Genomic DNA, 24,113 nt, shown 5'->3' with positions numbered 1-24,113 from the left:
ACTAGGAGAGGAGCTCGCTAAAAGAGTTTAAAGTGCCATTTTCATGGTAAAGCAAGGTCCGGTTTCAAAACAGAATGTAAAGCTCTGTGGTGTACAGATATTCTGAGACCAAAGAAAATCAGAGAAGAAGTCAAGCAGATAGAGAATACAGTACTGGCCCGGGACAGAGGAGAAATCGATTGCTGATGATTCAACATTCATAAGACAGATGAGGTAAAACACTGCCGCTCCACACTGACATCAGCACTACACAACGCTTGTTTTTCATTTCATTTATTATTAAAGTGAAAATAAAATAACAGCAACAATCTTCAGTAAGGTTTAAACTTAAGATGGACAGTGTAAAACTAGTGTTAGGCAGTACAGAAAAAAGATAAACTTGCAAAATACTGTATACATTGTGGAATAAAGTTGTTTTATCTTAATTTGACATTAGGTAAAAGAAAATATGGATTAGATGTAACAATATTATAAAATTAAATGGTATGTTACATTCAATGGAAACAGAAATGTAAAGCTGCTGTAAATCATTCTTTGGAATTAACGATCTTTGACAGAAATCATTAAAATAGGTGTCATGAGAAATCACTCTAGGCTTCCTATCAGAAAACATGTATCAGAAACATCACCAAACCAAACATCACAAAATTGAGAATGATTCCAGATGTTTCCAACATTACACGTTTAAATGGTAGGAAAAACTGATTTAAAAAATGGTAAGTTAACTATTATAAACATTTTCTAAACATATTTAGCCTCATTAGTAGTAATCTCCTACTCAATGTTCAATAACATAATTTGGCTTTTTAATTAATTATTTTTTGCTGTACTTCCTCATCTCATTTGTGTTCTGTCTTCTGTCCTCTCTGGTGTTTGTGTTGTCACTGGTGTATACTTGTTCTTTGCTGAACCTGTGATGATGTTCCTGGGGTCTCTTGGTCAGTGGCAGTATTTTCTTCACTTGTTCGTCTTGTGTTTTGATAACCTCTCTCTCTTTCCACTGCAATATTGACACACAAGCAAAGAAACAGGACATGCATAACTTAAATAAAATTGAACTAAATTACAAAAACCAGCTGTAAAATGCAGCTGTAATGGTACTGTAAGTCACCTCTTCACCTAAAACAAACAGATACACCAAGGTTTCTTTTCTTGTAGGTACTATGTACTGCTTGCCTTTACTGTGAACCAGGAGACTAAGACAGATTTATATTTTCTCCAGTTAAAGAAAATGACTTTTTATTTATATTATAACTACATGACAGCAATTACATGAATTTAAACACCCACTTATGTTTCTGGTCTCTCTCTCCTCTTCTGTTTCAGAAGTTTCTGTATCATCACTCACTAAAAACAATCAAAAGACATTAAGTCAATTTATTTAGCATGTCATTGTCTTGCAAATCTGCATACAACATGTACATAATTCCCATTCCATTTATGTTACAGTAAAACAGTCGAGAATCTTAGGAGCATTAGAGTGACTATCTTACTGACGGGGCGAGATCCATCCATACTATCTTGACGTTGTCTACGTGTAGGACCTAAAATTGAAAAGAAGCAACCAAAATTAATTATAAGAAGTCTGATTCTCAACTCTGGCCCTTCAATACCCACTTTTCTGCAGAGTTTACCTCTAACCTTGATCTAGTAATCCTGAAGACACATTGTTCTAGTGTGTTTGATTAGGGTTTGAGCAAAGCTCTGCTAGAAAGTGGACCTCAAGGGTAAGAGTTGAAAACCTTTCCATGTAGTTGTAGACCTTTATTTTTTTATGTATATCCTAGTTTTATAATAATCTGGAGGATGCTTTTTAATTGATCTATCATTACCATGTAATGCAAAACTGGGTAAGGGAAGTTTGTTTGTCTGTCTCTCCGTTTCCAGTTCCTTCATCTGTCTCTCCAGTTCCATTCTCTGTCTCTCCAGTTCCTTCATCCGCTGAGGTTCCATTCTCTGTCTCTCCGTTTCCAGTTCCTTCATCTGTCTCTCCAGTTCCTTCATCCGTCTCTCCAGTTCCAGTTCTTTTCTCTGTCTCTCCAGTTCCTTCATCTGTTGCAGTTTCACTATCTGTCTCTCTGGTTCCAGTTCCGTTTTCTGTCTCAACAATTCTGTTCTCTGTCTTTCCAGTTCCTTCATCCGTCTCTCCAGTTCCAGTTCTGTTCTCTCTCTCTCCAGTTTCTTCATCTGTTGCTGTTCCATTATCGGTCTCTCTGGTTCCAATATCTGTCTCAACAGCTGTCTTTCCTCTGCAGGAAATCACAAGATATGAAGAAAACTTTGTATTTGAACTTGTCTACAACAAATGTTTAATACAAATTTAAACCTCAATGGTTCTTCTATTCATAGAAAAATAATTAGAAATTCATTGCAGTTATGGTAATGTAGTATGATTCTCTGAACATCCTCATACACTTTTAGATATAACCACATACACACACAAACACAAGTAGGAGCAGTCCCGGTTCTGCCTAATGATTCCAGTTTTGATTCCTGTTGCATTAAAATTATTAAACAACCAATAAAAAATAGTAGCCTAGTAAGGGAAAAAATGCACAATACTAAATTCAAACAGTATTTTTTGATCAGCATATTAAAGATCATATTAAAATTTATGAATTTGATAATGTCCTTTTCGTCTGGGATCGTGTAGAGCAGTAGTTCCCAACTACATTCCTGAAGGTCCACCAACACTGTATATTTTGCATGTCTCCTCAATCAAACACACCTGATTAAGGTTATCAGCTCATTAGTAGTGACAGTAAAATGGGTGTCAGACAAAGGAGACATGCAGAATGTGAAATGTTGGTGGGCCTCCTATGGTTGGGAACCACTGGTGTAGAGCTCTTTAAACTGCCTAATTTGGACCTTCAAACTACTGATCCCTGTTGAAGTCCACAATATGGAGACAAATCCTGAAATGTTTTCCTCAAAAACCTTCTTTTTTTTTTTCGACTGAAGAAAGAAAGACATGAACATCTTGGATGACATGGGGGTGAGTAAATTATCAGGACATTTTAATTCTGAATTGAACTAATCTTTTAAATAGATTTTAAAACCTCTTAAACAAAATATGCAATCACTCAATGAGGCACTGACCAGTCAGTGAACTACAGAAATGTGCTAGAGATGCAGTTTTATTATTTTACCTCTCACGTAAATCTATGGACATAAGGGAAAATCAAAAAGTTAAGCAATAATTGCAATAATTTAAGTTTGAAAACATAACTTTATGCTAGATGTCCTTCCCTTTTTTCTGTTATATATTTTGTGAAAATCTTATAAGTCCTGAAAATCTTTCATTCCCAGAAAGCAGTACCATTAAAGGTGGTACAGAGGATGTTTTCGTCGACTGAGTTTTTGAAATGAGCGTTTGAACTGATACACATTTTACGACTAGCTAAAACATTCTGACTGTGCTCAACATACAGCGATTGTTTCCTGCTCCTGAAGCAGATTTATATACTTTCACATGGAATTTGAACACCGACTGTTATCGCAGACTGAAAGCAACTGGCTCTGACTGGACTCGTTTGAGCGTGATCAGTCATAAGTATCAATTTACATTCATAATCGGCCTTACAATCGTTAAACCGCGCATACACTTAGTGGATTCATTATGTCGGACTCACCTCATAATCTGCAGTTGTTACTCCTGTCTCCTGACAAAAACATTGCATGCGGCGCATGTAGTGTGTAAAGTTACTAGAGCGCGCAGCCGCGCGTCTCTCACAAGGAACGTCATGGCAGTGATTGACAAGCCAGAGGGCCAATCCGCGCACGTCTCTCACATTGGCAGTGATTGACAAGCCAGAGGGCCAATCGTTTACGCGATGATCGCGTAAACGATTGGCTGATGTTTTTAAGGCCCTACCTCGTGCACAGATGATGTATATTAATACTATTCCTTTCAGTGCACCTAATAAATAGTCTTTTATCACTTAGTAAAGACAGTTTCAAGTAATATTGCAAAAATGTATAAAACAAAACATCCTCTTTACCACCTTTAATGAAATGGAAATAATGCTTATTCTCTTATTTTCTCTCTAAGTTCTTATTGTTCTGTGAGTCATTTGAGCTATTTAAAATGAATCCATTCATGCAAATGAACATCTAATATAATCCATCCAAATAAAACGATTTTAGCACAGTAAAAGTAAACAAAACTGTTAGTCAAGGAGGTATGTAAAAAAAATCCTTCATAAATTCACATTCTTGTATTTTAAATTAAAGATTAGCCGGCAAAATCAAACAAAAATACATTTGAAAAGGTTTCTGACACTGTGCCTTCATAAAACATCCCAAAGCATTACACCACAAATATTCAATACCTAGGCACTTTGTGTTAAACAGATGCGTCAGTAATGTAGCCTTCCTGATGATTTCTCACATTAACATTTTATTTCTAAGAGTGTGTAAATTAATGCTATAAATAGCAAGATACTGAACACAAGCAGCAGCAGCAACATTAAAAAATAAAAATATAAGTAATAAAGCATTAATCACTACATCTGAGCATTATTTAAACTTAATAGGCATTTTTTTAAATAACAAAGTAACATATAAAGTCACATTTCGCACAAACGCATAAACCCTAAATTAGGTTAAATGAGCATGTTACTGCCCCCTACTGGGAGAACAGATAGACAGCAGGCAAACTCTCTGGTCTAGGTAAGATAAATACAAATAAAGAAGGCGCCGTTGCAAAACGCTCAATCAATCCTCCTAAATTAGCAAGTTACTGATGCGTTTAAAAGAAATCCATAGAATAAACTGATCTAAAGAACGTACAGACGAAAAGATTCTATAGCTACGTATTTTTTATTTTCTTTCACTTTCACTTGTGGCTTTTACGTAACAACCTCGTAAATGCTAGATTACTTAAAACTCCTCCATGAATCCTTATTAATTTGGTACATTTATTATACTGAATATTCAATGTCAATGTAGTCTAGTCTAGTGTTAATATTAAGAAAGATTAATCTCTCGGAGAAGAGTCACCGTCACCCAGCATTAAAACTCACAGAAATAAGAGACTTTCCCACAGTATACACTTGTGCGCTTCAGACCATGTGCTTAGATCATTAAAATAGGGCCCATTATGTTTAATAAGCTGCTTTCCTCATGGGGACCGTTGGGTGCTCCCCAAAATGTAGGGAAAACCCGAGCACACACACACACACACACTTACACTTGTATATGTGGTTTACGGCTCCTCTCCATAGGCTTCAATGGTTTTTATACTGTATAAACAATATATTCTATCCTCTTACAGAAGGGTTCCTCAAATCCGGTCCTAGAAGGCCACTGCCCTGAAGAGTTTAGCTGAAACCCTGATCAAACTCGCCTACATGTGATTTTTTTAGTGATCCTGAAGACCTTGATTAGCTTGGCCAGGTGTTTGATCAGGGTTGGGGCAAAACTCTGCAGGGCAAGATTCGAGGAACCCTGCCTTACACTAACCCTACCCCTAAACCTACCCATCACAAAAAGCTTTTAGCATTTTTTTAAAATTACAAAACAAAAACAAAAACATCTTTTTAAGCCATTTGATTTATGAGGACACCGTTGTTTTCATTGTAATACCCATGTCATTATATGCATTTACACATACCTCATAAACCATACATACAAGAACACACACACATGCCTCTATGAGCATTTTAAATTATATCTTACTGAGTGGGAAAATTCCTTCCATACTATTTGTACGTCTAGATGTGGGGCCTGAAATTAAAAAGTAAACAAAATTAATCAGAGGAAATCTCTAAATTTTCCAATGCAGTTATAAATGTCAATGAATAGAATTAAATGCACAAACATTCTTTTATTTTATTATTATCACAGTGGGGACTTCTATTATGTAAAAGGAGCAAGGAATGGATACACACAGAACAGGAAACCGCACCAAACAACAAGTGACAAAGGAACAAGGAAAGACAATGCTATTTATTCACAGGGGGTAACAAGCTTAACAAGATAACAGTTAAAAAGACACCTGGGAGACAATCAAGGGGAAAGACTACAAACAGGAACAGGAAATAGAATTAGGGTAAGTGTACCCATTAAGCCCACTTTAACTCTGAAGTCAAATAAAAAAAAGAGAGAGAAAATCACATTTTATGCTCTTTATTATTTTAACAAATCCAGTGATTTGTTATTTCCGTGACATTTTTATTTCATACCATTCAATTTTGGCAATGTTGAGTCATCCCCACTCATGTGCATACTGTCCCAGAGGACTTCACACTAAAGACACCCAAAAACTTTGGTGTCTTGAGACACTTCAGAAATCAACATTTCTTAGATTATAGCACATGCATGAGCTAATGTAACTGCTGTATCACTGCATCAGCAGCTACACAGTTACTGCCTTTAAATACAGCAACATGCAGCAGATCATCAGTGTTTCTGGATCATCACTGACTGAAGCACAGGCGCTACTCTCCAGCACAATGATAACCTCACAAAACTCAGATAACAGAAACAACATTAAACACTAACAGATCTCTCTATCTCAGCATCTTCACTTATTAAAAACCACTCTGACTTTGTTTCTTTCATACAAATCTTCTTAATGAGGTGTTGATGTTTTATAGAAAATAATAAAGTTCGAAGTCACCGTTATGGAGGTAACCGCTTGATTTATTTGGACTCCTGACCTTTGACATTTTAACTTTTTTTTTCCAATTGTTGTAATCGTGTGTTTCTAAAGCACATTTGTTACAAAAAAAAAGTTGTGAGAAAAAAAATCTGATCAGATTTTTTTGGTTCCTTATTGATGAGATCATCAAAAAGTGGTCTTAATCACTGATCTCTGATTATTGTAATTCTCTCACGTTATTGTAACCCTACAATACTGCATGCAATATTGTCCTGCTTTGATATTTTGAAAGTTAAGTCATTATGCAGAAATTATTCAGACAGGACCGTGTAGACTCACATAGACATCAAGATTCGCCATATGAACGTCAACAATGGTGACAAAATTTCCAGATAAACAGATTAACTCTGAACATCACAAAACAAGCTACTAAAGACACAAAAAAAGGATTTTGTAACGTTCTTATAAAATAACCAAAATAGAACTTCCCCCTAAACTTATATCGGGACCGTTATTAAATGACCAACAGAGGACCGTGTGAGAAAGTTCTGTTAATGTCCTATATGTCCTCATTGTAACGTTCTTATGTGATCACTAAATAACCAAAATGGAATGTCCCCCTAAAGTCATATTAGGAACCTTGAACTGCAGCACTTTCACTATTAAAAGAGGATGTTTTAGGAACATCCCTAATGTTCTGTAAAGTTTCAGAATTTTTGTCACCTTTAGAGAACTTTTAGGGAATGTTGCGCAAGGACACGAGAACGTCGCCTTCTACGCCAGTACCAACTTGGTATGAAAAGAGAGTTACATGAAGACATATGCTGCAATACACAACACTCAAATATATATTTAAAATCCATTAATCAAAATATATGATTACTCCATGAGGCAACTGACTACAGAAATGAGCTAGAGTAGTAGCAGTTGCAGTTTTATTATTTTACCTTTCACTTGTAAGTGAACTATTCCAGTCTGCAGACATCCATCATGAAAGACCTTGCATGTGTATTCTCCTGAATCTGACTCTTGAACGTTTCTTAAAGTCAGAGAAACATTTCCTCTCTCCAGCTCCTGGATGGACAGACTCACTCGGTCCTCATAGTCTCTACCTGTTATCTTCTGCCCATTCATATATTGATAAATGAGATCTGTTCCTCTAAGCCATCTGATTTCCATAGACACAGCACTGGTTTCAGATGGGAGATGAACAGGTAAGATGACATCTCCTCCAGGGTCAGCAGATACAGGAACCACAAGACTAAAATCTTCAGATAGGCCTGGAGAAATTTTTTGTCAAAGGCATGAATGGTCTCATCAAATCCATTTTGCACTTACATTTCTGTTAATGACAGATATAATGTGGTATATCTTTACTAGTGTAAGAATTAAAACCTGAAGGGTCTCCAGGTTCAGAATATACAATGTCCGACTGGCAAGAGACAGCAATTAAATTCATTCCTGTGTCATTTATGTAATATTTTGTAAATATTTTAAGTCTCAGATAATTTTTTACTTGCCTCTGCCTTGATTAGTTTCTGGAACTTCTTCAGCTTCATCCATTATTAATATTTCTGGAACTCAGGAAATCCACTGTAAACCTAGAAAACACTGACAATGAATGTTTCCATGAATATCTCCTCACATCTTACTTTAATGTTAATCTACACTGAGACGAGCAGTAAATTCAATTCAAATCCTGCAATAGCAATAAACTAAACTGTTCAGAATGGATAAAACACTTGTAAGGAAAAATCTAAATGTGAGACAAAACAAACAAAATGATTGTGAGTTAAGCAATAATTTCACTAATTCAAGTTAGAAAACTTAGTTACTTCAAGTTAGATGGGCTACCATTACATCAGTCCTTCCATGGAGCATTTTTTTCTGTATATCTTCTGTAATAATCTTGCAAATTCATCTGTACTTCATCAGTTATTATCATGAATTAATTGCCAGAAAGCAGGTCAGTTAATAAAATGGAAGCAGTGCTTTTTTATTCACTCTTTGCATACTTTAAGATGTAGTTTTCTCATTGTTCTGTTAAACTATTTGATGAATCCAATCATGAAGTTCAAAATAAGTTTAACAAAACCAATCCAAATAAGAAGTTTTTAGCATAATAAAAGCAAACAAAACAACTGGTCATGGTGGTATGTGAAAAGTATTCATCATTAATTCACATTCTTGTATTTAAAAAGACAGATTAGCCTTTAATATCAAACAATAATAAATTTGAAAAGGTTGCCATCACCTTCTTCATTTAAAACATCCCAAAGAATTACACCACAGACACTCAATACCCAGACACTTCATGCTAACAGCCTTCCTGTTCATTTTTCTCATTAACATTTTATTTTTTATGAGTGTGCAATGAATGCTATAAACAGAAAAATACTGAACACAAGCAGCAGCAGCATTAAAACGTAAAAAGTAATAAAGTAATAACAAAACATTAATTGATTATTTAAACATAATAGGCTACTTTTTTGTTTATAATTAAGTAACACATAAAGTCGCATATTTCGCACAAATGCATAAACCTAAATTAGGTTAAATGAGCATGTTACTGCCCCCTACTGGAGAACTGATAGACAGCAGGCAAACTCTCTGGCCGCGGGTTGTTTTTCATGTCCGCGGGTTGAAGCTACCCCAAATAACATGATATTTAGCCACTGGAAAGTAAATTTTACCAGGGGAACCCCGCTAAAAACGCATATTTTACCACCCGGAATGTGATTTTTACCATGGGAAAAGAGTCAGAAAGAGTCCGTCAGCATTAAGACTCACAGAGAGTCTTAGAGACTTCTGGCAGATCTGAAGACAGCGAAGAGGAAAAAGTATATATTTTTAGACTGTAGCTCACCTTGCCTTGTATTGTCCTATCACCCAGAATAATTTGAGTCCAGTTGGAGCAACAACTGTAATGAATCCTAATCGAAAGTTAAACGCAGGTTATTTCCATCCGTCACTAATCCAGTTTTTCAGGATTTGCATTTACCATGACTTGATCTAGGCTACAATTCGCTCAGCATTGGAATGAAGTTCTCAGACTTGCCACTTATATGTTCAGATCAAGCCCCCTTTTATGTCTATGTGTGCACTTGCCTGGTCCTTCGGGATAGAGACAGAGAACAAAGACCTGCTGAAGACACAGAACAATCAACATGTAAAGGTGAATCAAACTAGTTCATTAACCACTAAATTCAAACCAAAGCCTCGTTAACCTTAATCATTATATTGCATTAAATGTCAGTCCTCTGTTCAAGACTACATTTATAACTTATATTTAAAGCTTGTAATTTATATTTGATGATATATATTGTATTTCAGTAACATTTACTTAGTTTTCTCTGGCCATCTTTGCAGACATCCCAAGTCTCCCGGAAGTTCCGGGAGTCTCCCGCATATTGATAGCGGCTCCCTGATGCCCGCAAATTAGTTAAAAGCTCCCGGAATCTAGAGCGAGCGAGCAAGAGCGCGCATAGAGACTGTGTTTCAAACCAGCGCGCGCACGGCAGAGAGGGATAGGGAGCGAGAGAGAGACCTTGCGTGTGTGTGCGAAGCGCATGTATGACAGAGAGCATCCCGAATGTCCTTTTTCGGCAAATCAACCAATCAATTATCAGTGAGGTGAGTTGACAAGTTTCATTTCATGTGCATATTATTCAGGCAAGTTGCCAAGGCTACATGAAAACAACAAACTCCTTAGACCTGTTTAAAGTTGCAATGGAAAATAAATAAAAGCAGTTTACATAAATAGTATAAGCAGCTTATATAAATAGTAAAAGTAATCTACATATTTAAACATAATTAACGAATAATTGCATATGCCTATAGCTTATAGCTCCTTCCTCTTTTTTTTTTTCTTTTTTTTTTTGGGGGGGGGGGGGGGGGTACCTCCCTGAAATGACTTTTTGCAGGTTGGGACTTTGTCTCTCAGACGGCTCAGGATATTTCAGAAGTGAACGTCCTGGCGTTGTTTGAATGTCTTGCCACTAGATGGAGCTCTTTACTGAATGAAGATGATCCTGTTGTCAATCCACAGACAGTCTCATAACAGAAGAGAAGATACAGAATGATCCACCTTCCTCTCAGACTCTCACAGAACCTGAGCAACAGACACAAGAGCTTGGTAACGTCCTGTTATGTCAAAGCATAGTTAATGTAGTTCTACTGACGGGGAAATGCTGGAAACAAACCCAAAATTGCTACATAAAAGCAGATAATAGTTCTGAGATACAGTTTCCTACACATTTGCCTTATATTTCTGTGTTTTTCCAGATTTGCTGAATGTGAGTGGAGTGAAAGTGTCATTTCTGTCTCCAGACTCGCTCACCAAACTTCCTCTCAAAAACAAATACAGGAACTTGTTCAACAGCATCTTCTGTTCAGCCAGTTGAAGCCTGTTCATAAACATCGGATTTGACTTTGTGTGTGATCAGCTTAATTCTTCTCTGAGAGAGATCACAGTGCCTGATGCTGCTCACTCACGCTCTCTCACAAAAATCAAAAACACTGCCTCTAAATGACTTACATTTGTGCTCATCTAAACATTTTGATAAACAGCTTTAAGCAAAGCTCCTGAATGCTCATGGTCTGTTTTTGTTGTTCAGCTTCCTGTTGGACCTTTCAAAAGAGCAAGCATCAGGTTTTGCTGAGAGAGTGAAGGAGATCGCTGAAGAATCAGGATTCACTGCAACACACAACCAGAGCAGCGACATATATGCAGTGTTCACACGGAAAAAACACTGAAGGACTCAGTTTCAGATACACACTTTATAAACGTACATTTTCTGCACCACATCAACCATACAAATAAAATCTACCATTTCAGCTTTGAAAACATTTGTTTTAATAGGAGAATTATAAAATTATTGTTTCTAGCTACTTTAATGTACCTTAAATAATGTTTTTTTTTTTTTTATTTAAATTGATTCATGTTCATTAATAAACACCAAACAATACAACAAAAACAAATCCAATGTGGGAATGATTGCAAAACAAAAATGAAACGCAAAAAAAAAACAGGCGATCAACCCTAAGAGAACAAGATGAGCAAAACGTGAACATGCCATTATAATAAACCACAAACACTTGAAGTTGTGCTGGAACAAGTTAATTAAAAAAGTGACATGTTGTCTCTTCCTTTTCATTCACATACAAAATGTAAAGGAACAACAGATTGCCAGAGTAAGAGAGAAAGTGTAAAGCTCTGTGGTGAACAGATATTCTGAGACCAAAGAAAATCAGAGAATATCCATGATGGAGAATATGCTAAAAGGCTTAAACAATAATTCTTAATACAGACTAAGCATGTTTACACAAATGCACAAACATGTTGCTGTAGATACAGATATTTGAAATAAATTAAATGCTTACTGCAAATCTCTATATATATATATTGAAATACAATATATATCAATAACTTTTATATTCAGTAACTGAGAGCTCAGTACAAATGAAGTGTTAAGTTTTGACAAAATGTCATTATGAAAGTGATATAATAGGGAGTGTTATTTCAAATTTCAAATGAGCTTTATTAGCATGACTGTGAATCACAGTGTTGCCAAAGCATTAACATATTATACATAAATAATAAAATAAACAAACAAACAAAACATATATTTATACATCATGTTACATGCAGCAATGCAAACAAATCCATCTTAGTAAATTAATAAATTAAGCAGGTCTCTAGAGAGTTATCCATCTCTAATTTTGTGAATGGCTAACACATATTTTGCAACTAGTGTAGCTGTGTTATCATCTTCACCAAGCATGAAGGGCATTTTCTCAGTATCACTCAGTTCAGTGAATGATGGAATTAGTGTTCCAAGTATGGAGAGAAATGTTTCTCTTGCATTGTGATATTTAGGACAGATGAGTAGGAAGTGTTTCTCATCCTCTATTTGCTGTAGATCACAGTGTCTACAGATCCTCTGCTCTCTCGCTGTCCATGTTTGTCTATGTCTTCCTCGCTCTATTTCTAGATCATGGTCACTTAATCTGTATTTGGAGAGGATTTGTCTTTCTTTAAATTGTTTGATTAATAAATAATTTGCCAATTTAGTGGTTCTATTTAGGGTCGAGTAACATTGGAGTTTATTTTGGATCTCAAAATGTGCTTTTAGTGATTCATCATGAGTATCTTTTAGATTTTTGTCAATTTCTTTAATAATAGTTTTGGGGTTGTAGCTGTGGTCCACTGGGAATTGAGTTTCATGGACAAGTTGAAGAGCGAGTGTGTTTAGAGGATGAGATTCTGCTGAGGTTTCATTGGCGAGGAGGGCTTTATATTGGACTGAATCAGGATCAGACTGATGGAGGTGATGCCAGAACTGAACACATCTCTTCTGGATCTCAATGTTCAGTGGGTACAAACCTAATTCAGCCCTACAGGCGTCGTTGGATGTGCTTCTGTGAACCCCTAAAATGTTTTTGCTAATTTCCAATTGTAGTTTTTCTACTGAAGTTTTATCCCAATTTCTAAAATTTTGTACTGGTCCCCAAATTTCACATCCATATAAAAGAACTGGTTTTATTATTGAATTATATAATTTTATCCAAGTTTTAATGGGTAATTTTAAGTGACCGCATCGTGACTTTATAGCATAAAAACCCCTCCGAGCCTTTTCGCTCAGTGTTTTGACAGCCAGACCAAAGCTTCCCGAAGCGCTGATGTCGATGCCCAGATAACTGTAGCTGGTGCTATGCTGTAGGACCTGGCCTTTATAAGTGAACTGGTGTTTGTTTGCCTGAGATCTGGCCTTTTTCTGGAACACCATTACTCTGGTTTTGTCCAGATTGACTGTCAGGGACCACTCATGACAGTACTGTTCCAGCAGGGACAGGCTTTGCTGGAGACCCTCAGGTGTGCGGGACAGCAGGACCAGATCATCTGCGTACAGCAGACATCTGACCTCTGTGTGGTGTAGAGTGAGGCCGGGACGGTAGAACGTTCTAGCATTGATGCCAGATCATTTATGTAGATGTTGAATAGAGTCGGACTCAGACTGCATCCCTGCCTCACTCCACGTCCCTGCTGGAAAAACGCTGTTCTGTGGTTATTGATTTTCACCGCACATTTACTGTTGGTGTACAGGGATTGTATAGTGTCAAAAGTTTTCCCACCAATGCCAATTTGTAGGAGTTTGTACAGTAAACCGTCATGCCAAATTGAGTCGAATGCTTTTTTAAAATCTACAAAACATGCAAATATTTTTCTTTGTTTGTCCTTGATGTTTTTGTTAATTAGTGTGTGAAGAGAATAGATGTGGTCGGATGTGCGTTGTTTTGGTAAAAATCCAATTTGTGCTTTATTTAAAATGTTGTGTGTGGAGATGTGTGTGACAATCCGGCTGTTTATGATGCTGCAGAACAGTTTTCCTAACGCACTGCCCACACAGATGCCACGATAATTATTGGGGTCAAATCGATCACCTTTTTTAAATATGGGGGTGATCAGTCCCTCAGACCAGATCTCAGGGAAGTTACCGGACCATAAAACTAGATTAAATAATTTAGCTAGAGCTTTATTCATGCTGGACTGTTGAGTTTAAGCATTTCATTGCTAATGTCATCTTGGCCACATGCTTTCTTTAATTTAAGTCTTTTAAGATGCTCTGTTATTTCAGATATTGTTATAAATTTGTCTAATGGATTTTGATCATTTTTAATTGTTTTCTCCAAGTCTACTAGTGTTTTCTTTATTTTACACTGAGGCTGGTTAAGGTCAATATGTTCAATTTTTTGATAAAGATTTTCGAAATAAGTTTTCCAAATTGTGCCACTCTGTAATGATATTTCTGATTTGGGTTTTTCATGTTTTTTATATAGATTCCAGAAAGAATTTTGATCAACTGATTCATCAATTTCCTCAATTTTGGTTTTAAATAATTTTCTCTTTTGTTCCACATTAGTCTCTTGTAATTTTTCAGACAGTCAGCATAAGTAAGCCGTAATGTCTGGCTGGATGGATCTTTGTGCTTTTTGTTAGAAAGTCTCCTTAGTTCTTTTCTGAGACTTACACATTCACCATCAAACCAAACATCCTTTCCCACATGGAAAGAACCTATATGTGGATATATGCGCATATATGAAACCTATATGCAGTGTATATGTACATATATGCTGCATATATGCACATATATGATAATATATATACTGCATATATGTGTATATATGCCACATATAGGCAAAATTGAGGTGCATATATGTGCATATACAGGAAATATAGGTCTCCTGTATTGCTTCTTCATATCCATATATATGCCCTATACATACAAGATATGTCTTCTATATAGCTAATGGCAGGATCTGGTCATTTTGTAGCTCATATCTCATTTTTGACTGTCATACATGATGCCTAGCTCATATTTTATATTATCAAGGCAAAAACTAAGAATTAACGAAAAAAATTATGCAAGAACTTATGTATGTGCGAATGTAGCAGTTATGTATTTAGACAATTATTTTGTGATTCCACTTGCCATGACCATATTTGGGGTTTCCTGCCGCCATGCTGACTTGGGGTGGTGACGCACTTTGCTGTTTCCCAGTCTGCATGAGACATCACAGCGGTAGGTCGCACAAAGTTTTTGCGGTGATTCAATTAAGGCCATGTTTCATGTAACAGCTGAATTCACATGATATATTTGTATGATTGTAATCCAAAACCCCTCTGTGATGTACATTCAGGTGTTTCGTTGATTATTTTTCTTTACTTAAGTTACTTTTAATATCTCTCTTTCTCAGCGTTGTGCGTTGCTGCCGCATGCTGTTTGTATGCTGCACAAGTCCTCATATATTGCCATTTGTGTTATACAGAATAAAGTGAGGACCTGATGGCAAGATTTTTCGCAGTCTGTCTTTGATTACGACACAACGCAGAAAACACACCGCTACACGAACACGTGAAATTGGTCCCACATGGAAAAAACCTATATAAACATATATGTTTCAATATAGGTTTGATATAGGTTTTTAATATATGTGACATATATAAAATTGGCCGTTTTCCTATATTATGTGTACATATATGTACATATATATATATGTGTACATATATGTGTGCATATATGTGTACATATATGTGTGCATATATGTACATATATGTACATATAATATAGGAAAACGGCCAATTTTATATATGTCACATATATGTAAAACCTATATCAAAACCTATATTGAAACATATATGTTTATATAGGTTTTTTCCATGTGGGTTCTTAATGTCTGTTGGTTTGTTTTACGTTTGCGTTGCCGTTTAATGTTAGATAGAGTTGCCAATGTTTTGAATATGTAATTTAAGTTTTTTGTTGCTAAATTTATCCCATTAACATCTAAGGTGAAATTAGTGGATATAAAGTCATCCAGCATTTTAATATAGTAGGATTGTTTATGTGTTCTTTAAATTGTTCAGAGGTGGATTGGTTCCACTTTAGTTTGGGTTTCAAAGGAAACATTTTTTCAGATTCTATTGGATAAGTGTTGCTTCTTTCACATGGTGGTTTCAGGTAAAGCACTGTTTGGCAGTGATCGGAAATCGGGAGCTGAGGTCTGACTGTGAAGATTATGAGTAATTTTAATGTGTCTAAATATGAATGCAAAAGCATGTGTAAAAACTGGCTTTTACACACACACACACACACACACACACACACACACAGGTAGGCATAATGGATTTTATACTGTACAAACTGTAAAAAAAATAAATCTCTGGAAGCTGAACATTACCAAACCCAACATCACAAAATTTAGAAAGATTCCAGATGTGTCCAACATGACACGTCTAAATGGTAGAAAAATCTGACAAAAATGGTCAGTTAACCAAACAAAGATTATAAGATTTTACAAATACCATATTACCTTCCATAAATCAGTAGTAAATTAATCTCCTACTTGACGTTTAATTGCTTTCTTTTGCTTTACTTCCTCATCTCCTCTGTCTTCTGTCCTCTCTGGTGTTTGTGTTGTATCTCCTGTTAGTGATAAGACTGATTGTGATGTTCTATCACTTTCTTCTATCTGTGATTATATATCTGGGGAGGATCACTCTTGCTCTGTGGATTCACTCTCTTGTCTCCTTTCCTGATCCATTTGCACTGTTGCTCCAGGGTCCTCTTGTGTTTGTGTAGCTCTTTCAGCTGAAATCACTGATGTACTTGTTCTTTGTAGAGACTGTGATGACGTTCCTGGGGCATCATAGTCAGTGGCTGTAGTCTCTTCTTCTGTTTGTGTTGTGTTTGGATCACCACTTTCTGTTTCCACTGCAATATTAACAGACAAACAAAAAAACATGACATGCATAACTTAAATTAAATCACAAAACAAATGCAACTGTAATTCATAACTACACAACAGCAACTGCATGCATCTTATACCCCCACTTGTGGCTCTGGTCTCTCTCTGCTCTTCTGTTTCTGGTGTCATTGGAGTCTCATCATCATCACTCACTGAAGACAATCACAAGATATTAAGACATTATTTAGCATGTAATTCTCTTGCAAATCTGCATACAACATGTACATAATTCCCATTTCATTACTGTTACAGTGAAACAATCAAGAATATGAGCATGTGAAGTGCCATCTTACTGCATGGAGGAATTCCATCAATACTATTTTTACGTCTCGGTGAAGAACCTAAAACTGAAAAGAATTAAAGAAAATGAATCAGAAGCAGTCTCTGAACCAGGGGTTTTCAACTTTGACCCTCAAGTTTAGCTTCAACCTTAATCATACAAACCTGCCTAAAACTTTCTGGTTATTCTGAAGACCTTTATCAGCTTGTTCAGGTGTTTTATAATAATCTGAAAGATGCTTTCAAAACAAATTTTGCTGATCTATCAATACCATGTAATGTATGAGTGTGTAAGGGAAGTTCATTTATTTCTTACCATCCAGATCCTTTAAATGTACCCTCAAACACACATTAGTTTTGATATAATGATGGGGACTTGACTCAGACCTAACCTTGTTTACTATTGTTTTTAGACTGAGATCATGATATTTTATCTTCTCTAAACTTAACCCATACACAAATCTTTCAGAATTTTTAAATTTCCATCAAGAAATTATATATTATGTTTATTCATACTTCCATAAAGAGATATTTAAAGACACATTATATTTGAAAGGAGACATGGCCACTGTATAACTGTATCATCTTCACGAGTCGTTAGTGCTCGATCAATGACAGTCACTTTTTCTGGCTATATTAGGTTTGTTGTTGTTGTAAAAATTCATCAAATACATCAATCTCAGTCTGCATTTGTCTCAGCATCAAGTAGATGTCTAGATTTCAATGTATTCTCACTGTTCTGAAGCTCTAAAATGAACCAAATTTTTTTATCCTGTATTATAACTACATGACAGCAACTGCATGCATCTTATACCCCCACTTGTGTCTTTGGTCTCTCTCTGCTCTTCTATTTCTGGTGTCATTGGTGTGCCATCATCACTCACTGAGGACAATCACAAGACATTAAGACATCATTTAGCATGTCATTCTCTTGCAAATCTGCATACAACATGTACATAATTCCCATTTCATTACTGTTACAGTGAAACAATCAAGAATATGAGCATGTGAAGTGCCATCTTACTGCGTGGAGGAATTCCATCAATACTATTTTTACGTCTCGGTGAAGAACCTAAAACTGAAAAGAAGTAAAGAAAATGAATCAGAAGCAGTCTCTGAACCAGGGGTTTTCAACTTTGACCCTCAAGTTTAGCTTCAACCTTAATCATACAAACCTGCCTAAAACTGGTTATTCTGAAGATTTTCATCAGCTTGTTCAGGTGTTTGATTAGGGTTGGAGCAAAACTCTGATAGAAAGTGGAGCTCAAGAACCAGAGCTGAACCCCTGCTCTAAAATTATAATAATCTGGAAGATGCTTTCAAAACAATTTTTGTTGATCATTACCAGGTAATGTATGAGTGCGTGAGGGAAGTTCATTTTTTTGCCTCTCTAGATCCTCTATCTGTCTCTCCAGCTCCATTATCTGTTTCTGCATTTCTAATTCCACTCTCTGTTTTTCCAATTCCAGTTTCTTTATCTGTCCATCCAGTTCCACTTTCTTCTTCTGTCTATTCAGTTCCACTATCTCTCTCTGCAGCTGTTCTTCCCCTGCAGGAAATCACAAGATATAAAGAGAACTGTGTCATTTAACTTGTTAATCACAAAAAAAAACTAGTTTAAAATAGTTCTTTTAACATGAAGACATGAAAGAAGCATCGGTATGTTGCAATACACAACACTTAAATATATATATATTTAAAATCCATTAATCAAATATATGATTACTCAATGAGAAAAATGACCATTCAGTGAACTACAGAAGTTGCAGATGCAGTTTTATTATTTTACCTCTCACTTGTAGGTGAACTGTTGCTGTCTTCTGACATACATCATCATGAAAGACTTTGCATGTGTATTTTCCTGAATCTGACTCTTCAACATTTCTCAATGTCAGAGAAACATTTCCTCTCTTCAGCCCCTGCATGGACAGACTCACTCTGTCCTCATAATCATTATTTGTCCTCTCCAGCCCGTTCATATACTGATAAATGAGCTCTGTCCATTTGAACCATCTGATTTCCATAGACACAGCACTGGTTTCAGGTGAGAGATGAACAGGTAAGGTGACATCTTCTCCAGGGTCAGCAGATACAGGATCCACAAGACTAAAATCTTCAGATAGAGAAATTTACTGTCAAAGGCATGAATGATATCCATCACAGCCATAAAACTATTGAGCATTAAAATCAGCATTATCTTTTTCAATTTATTGAACTTTAACAATTTAATGGAACTTGTCAAAAAGCAAACAAACTATTTAAGTATGACACTATTTTGCATATATGTTTCTGTTAATGACAGACACTTTGTCCAAAGCAAGCTTCAGAAAAGTGATATAATGTGATATATCTTTACTCTCCAGGTTCAGAATATACAATGTCAGACTGGCAAGAGACAGCAATTAAATTCATTTGTCATTTATGTAATGTAAATATTTAAAGTGAAAGATAATTTTTTACTAGCCTCTGCCTTGATTAGTTTCTAAAACTTCTTCAGCTTCATCCATTTTTAATATTTCTGGAACACAGACACAGGAAATCCACTGTAAACCTAGAAAACAATAACAATGAATATCTCCTCACATCTTACTTTAATGTTAATCTACACTGAGAGGAGCAGTAAATTCAATTCAAATCCTGTCAATTTAAATAAATACAATAGCAATAAACTAAACTGTTCAGAATGGATAAAACATGTAAGGAAAAATCTAAATCTGAGACAAAACAAAATGTTTGTTAAGCAATAATTTCACTAATTCAAGTTAGAAAACTTAGTTACTTCAAGTTAAATGGGCTACCATTACATCAGTCCTTCAATGGAGCATTTTTTTCTGTATATCTTCTGTAATAATCTTGCAAATTCATCTGTACTTCATCAGTTATTATCATGAATTAATTGCCAGAAAGCAGGTCAGTTAAAGGGTTAGTTCACCCAAAAATGAAAATTCTGTCATTTATTACTCACCCTCATGCCATTCCATACCCATAAGACCTTTTTTTTAAATTATTTTTTTGTTGAAATCTTATGGCTCAGTGAGGCCTGCATAGCCAGCAATGACATTTCCTCTCTCAAGATCCATTAATGTACTAAAAACATATTTAAATCGGTTCATGTGAGTACAGTGGTTCAATATTAATATTATAAAGCGACAAGAATATCTTGTGGAGCGCCAAAAAAACAAAATAACAACTTATTTAGTGATGGCCGATTTCAAAACACTGCCTCAGGAAGCTTCTGAGCCACTTTGGAGCCATATTGAACCACTGTACTCACATGAACTGATTTAAATATGTTTTTAGTACCTTTATGGATCTTGAGAGAGGAAATGTCATTGCTGGCTATGCAGGCCTCACGGAGCCATCGGATTTCAACAAAAATATCTTAATTTGTGTTCTGAAGATTAATGAAGGTCTTACGGGAGTGTAACAACATGAGGGTGAGTAATAAATGACATTATTTTCATTTTTAACAAAACCAATTCAAACAAGAAGTTTTTAGCATAATAAAAGCAAACAAAACAACTGGTCATGGTGGTATATGAAAAATATTCATCATTAATTCACATTCTTGTATTTAAAAAGACAGATTAGCCTTTAATATCAAACAATAATACATTTGAAAAGGTTGCCGTCACCTTCTTCGTTTAAAACATCCCAAAGAATTACACCACAGACACTCAATACCCAGACACTTTATGCTAACAGATGTTAACATTGTTCAATGAATGCTACAGTCAAACCAAAATTTATTCAGAAACCTTGAACATTTTAAATTCATTAATTTATTCACTATAGTTCAAAAAAGGGTAATAAAATATGACAAGATCTCAGAGTTAAACTGTGTCAGAAAAAAATTAATCTTAATGATGTCAGATAATACTTGGTCAGCAAAACATGGTCAGGCCAAAGTGTCTGAATAATTTTTGGTTCCAAATTTTTATCAGTTTTACTGGTAGTCCACTGTATGAAGGATTTTTGGGTATAATATGTCACAGTTTACTTTATTTTGCTATCCTCACTTACATAAATGAACTATACCCACTGAGCAAATTACGTCCAGAAGACGTCTTTTTGCGGTCTTGTCTCAGGTTGAAAAGACGTCCACTGAGGGGCCAGAATGAAAGTTTTTATGACGTCTTTTTTTGACATCTTCTGGACATCCGATATAGACGAACACACAGAATCACCAAAGGAGAAAAATCACAATTTTTAAGCCACCATCGTGGAGATGAGTGTTTGCTTTAGTTGGGCTCTTGACCCCTTGCCTTCTTAATATTAGAGTTTGTTTGGGCAGTTAAAGGAGTCATAACAGCCAGACAAGCAAAGAGAAATGATCAGGTGTTGGTTATGTTTTCACATAATCATTATTTGAACTGAATCATTGAACTCATGAAGAGCCCAATCTCTGAGTTAGATTTACCTTATTGATTCCAGCAGAACTGTGATTCTACAGCAGAAGATCAGCTTTATCAATATAATATAAAGGATTTCACATGATAAAAAGATTCTTCTCTTAGGCACACACAGACATCAAGAATCAGCCTGTGAATCTCAATGACGGTGACAAGCAACATATTCTGATCAACAGATCAACTCTGAACATTAGAAACAAGCTACTAAAAAGTCACATAAACAGAACAAAATAAAATATGAGAATAAGGAAATTACTAAGACAATTAAGCTCATAATTTATTCATGCAGCAATGCATGATGGGAGTCATGGATGAATTTTGATTGGTTGCTCCCAGAATGCACTGCAACATGCTTTTTGATGGTCACCACTGTTGAGATTCACGGGCTGATTCTTGATGTCTGTGTGTGCCTAAAACAAATACTTTTTTTTTGTTGTTCAACACACCTTTTCTGAAATCATTTGAATCATATTGTAAAAGCTGATCTTCCGCTGTAGAATCACAGTGCTGCTGTAATCAATAATGTAAATCTAACTCAGAGATTGGGCTCTTCATGAGTTCAGTGATTCAGGTCAAATAATGGTTATGTGAGACCATAACCAACACCTGATCATTTCTCTTTACTTGTCTGGCTGTTATGACTTAGATAACAGCCCAAACAAACTCTAATATTACTATGTTAAGGGTCAAGAGCCCAACTAAAGCAAACACTCATCTCCACGATGGTGGCTTAAAAATTGTGATTTTTCTCCTTTGGTGATTTTGCGTGTTCGTCTATATCGGATGTCCAGAAAACGTCAAAAAAAGACGTCATAAAAACTTTCATTCTGGCCCCTCAGTGGACGTCTTTTCAACCTGAGACAAGACCTCAAAAAGACGTCTTCTGGACGTAATTTGCTCAGTGGGTATTGTCCTGCACCCACTAGTAAAAATATATAAAAAAATATCTGAATAAATTTTGGTTTGACTTTATAAACAGCAAGATACTGAACACAAGCAGCAACAGCAATAAAACGTAAAAATGTAAGTAATAAAACATTAGGCCTACTACATCTGATTTAAACATAATAGGCTACTTTTTTATTTATAATAAAGTAACTTATAAAGTCACATATTTCGCACAAATTAGGTTAAATGAGAATGTTACTGCCCTCTACTGGAGACCTGATAGACAGCAGGCAATGCTCTGGCCTAAATATGGGCTATTAAATACCTATGAAGCGCCAAAAACGCTCACTCAGTCCTCAAAAGTTATGGAGTAACTGATGTGTTCAAACGAAATCCACAGTATATTAGCGTTGCTTTTTGAAATGATCCAAAGAACAGAAGAAAATATTCTAGGCTATAGTATACGTATTGTTTCTCTTGTTTTACTTTCACTTCAGTTTTTTCATTAATAACTTCGTAAATGCTGGATTACTTAAAACCCCTCCGTTAATCCTTATGAATTTGGTACATTTATCACACCGAATATTCAATTTCAATGTAGCCTACTTAAGTAAGTGTTTAGAAAGATTCTTCTCTCGGAGAAGAGCAAGATAATGCGTCACAAAAGAGAGACTTCTGGGTAGATCTGAAGACAGCAAAGAGGGAAAAATCTTTATTTTAGACTGTAGCTCAGCTTGGCTTGTACTGTCTTATAACACAGAATAATTTGAGTCCAGCTGGAGCAACAGCACTGAATTCTAATCTAAAGTTAAATGCAAGATATTTTCATCCGTCACTTAAAGGTTATGCATTTGGCCTACCGTGAATTGATCTAGGCTACAAAGAAAGAAAGAAGTTCTCTGACTTGCCATTTATGTTGTCTTACGTCGCAATATTAGAAATCTTTCCGTTTTAAACCAAGAAGGCGAGCCAATGGAATGACTATATCACACAAGCAACGTGCTAATGTCGCAGAAGTGTCGTGCTTGAAAAAGTCTAACTTACCTTGCTCAATTTTCACTGAAAGTGAAAGTAAAATGTGACGGAGCTGTAGTATCTGCTCTGACGCAGTATTAACGGAGCATTTACTCGTAGAGACGACGAGATAAATTTCAACATAATATGCTGATAACGGTGTAACTGTCTTAATTTATTCCATTATTTCTCTTGTGGCCCCTACAGGCTAGTGAAACAAATGATAGGATAAGAGTATTTCGTGTTAAACAGGTGTTTTTTTTTTTAAAAAAAAGTCGGTGCTTGAAGTAAAGCTGCTCTTCATTTTCATTGATGACTACAATGTTAGGAAATATTAATGAATGTTAGTAATTTTAATTATAGGCATAATTCATTGTATAATAGACCTTTTTTAATAATACTAAAAGTATAGTAGCCTAATAATAATAGACTAGAAGAATGTAAAAGGCCTACATTAATTGGTAATCCTCTTAACATTGCCAATATTTAATGCTTCACACACACACACACACACACACACACAATACAATACTGTTTTTAAAATTACGTACTTTAAAGTTTAAAGATATGGTAGAATTTAAGACTGCACAAATAATCTATAAAGCAAAAAA

At 35.6% G+C, this 24,113-nt stretch overlaps 1 protein-coding gene across 1 annotated transcript; it reads right to left on the bottom strand.

Moving 5' to 3' along the window:
* Positions 1-257: 257 nt before the first annotated feature.
* On the bottom strand, positions 258-23,696 carry LOC125258620 (trichohyalin). Its single transcript, XM_048175566.1, has 16 exons — positions 23,533-23,696; positions 19,653-19,739; positions 18,978-19,301; positions 18,534-18,737; positions 18,213-18,266; positions 18,003-18,071; positions 17,203-17,256; positions 16,990-17,061; positions 16,660-16,875; positions 13,266-13,505; positions 7,552-7,896; positions 5,680-5,727; positions 1,833-2,249; positions 1,494-1,544; positions 1,291-1,347; positions 258-1,000 (listed from the first exon to the last, which is right to left on the bottom strand). Exons 2-16 carry the CDS (start codon positions 19,693-19,695, stop codon positions 882-884), a joined length of 2,313 nt encoding a protein of 770 aa, XP_048031523.1. The 5' UTR covers positions 19,696-19,739; positions 23,533-23,696; the 3' UTR covers positions 258-881.
* Positions 23,697-24,113: the final 417 nt, after the last annotated feature.

The sequence above is a fragment of the Megalobrama amblycephala genome, linkage group LG22, assembly GCF_018812025.1.
Source record: "Megalobrama amblycephala isolate DHTTF-2021 linkage group LG22, ASM1881202v1, whole genome shotgun sequence".
NCBI lineage: Eukaryota > Metazoa > Chordata > Actinopteri > Cypriniformes > Xenocyprididae > Megalobrama > Megalobrama amblycephala.
The sequence above is the reverse complement of the archived record's forward strand: the minus strand, read 5'-3'. Positions and strand labels throughout refer to the sequence as shown.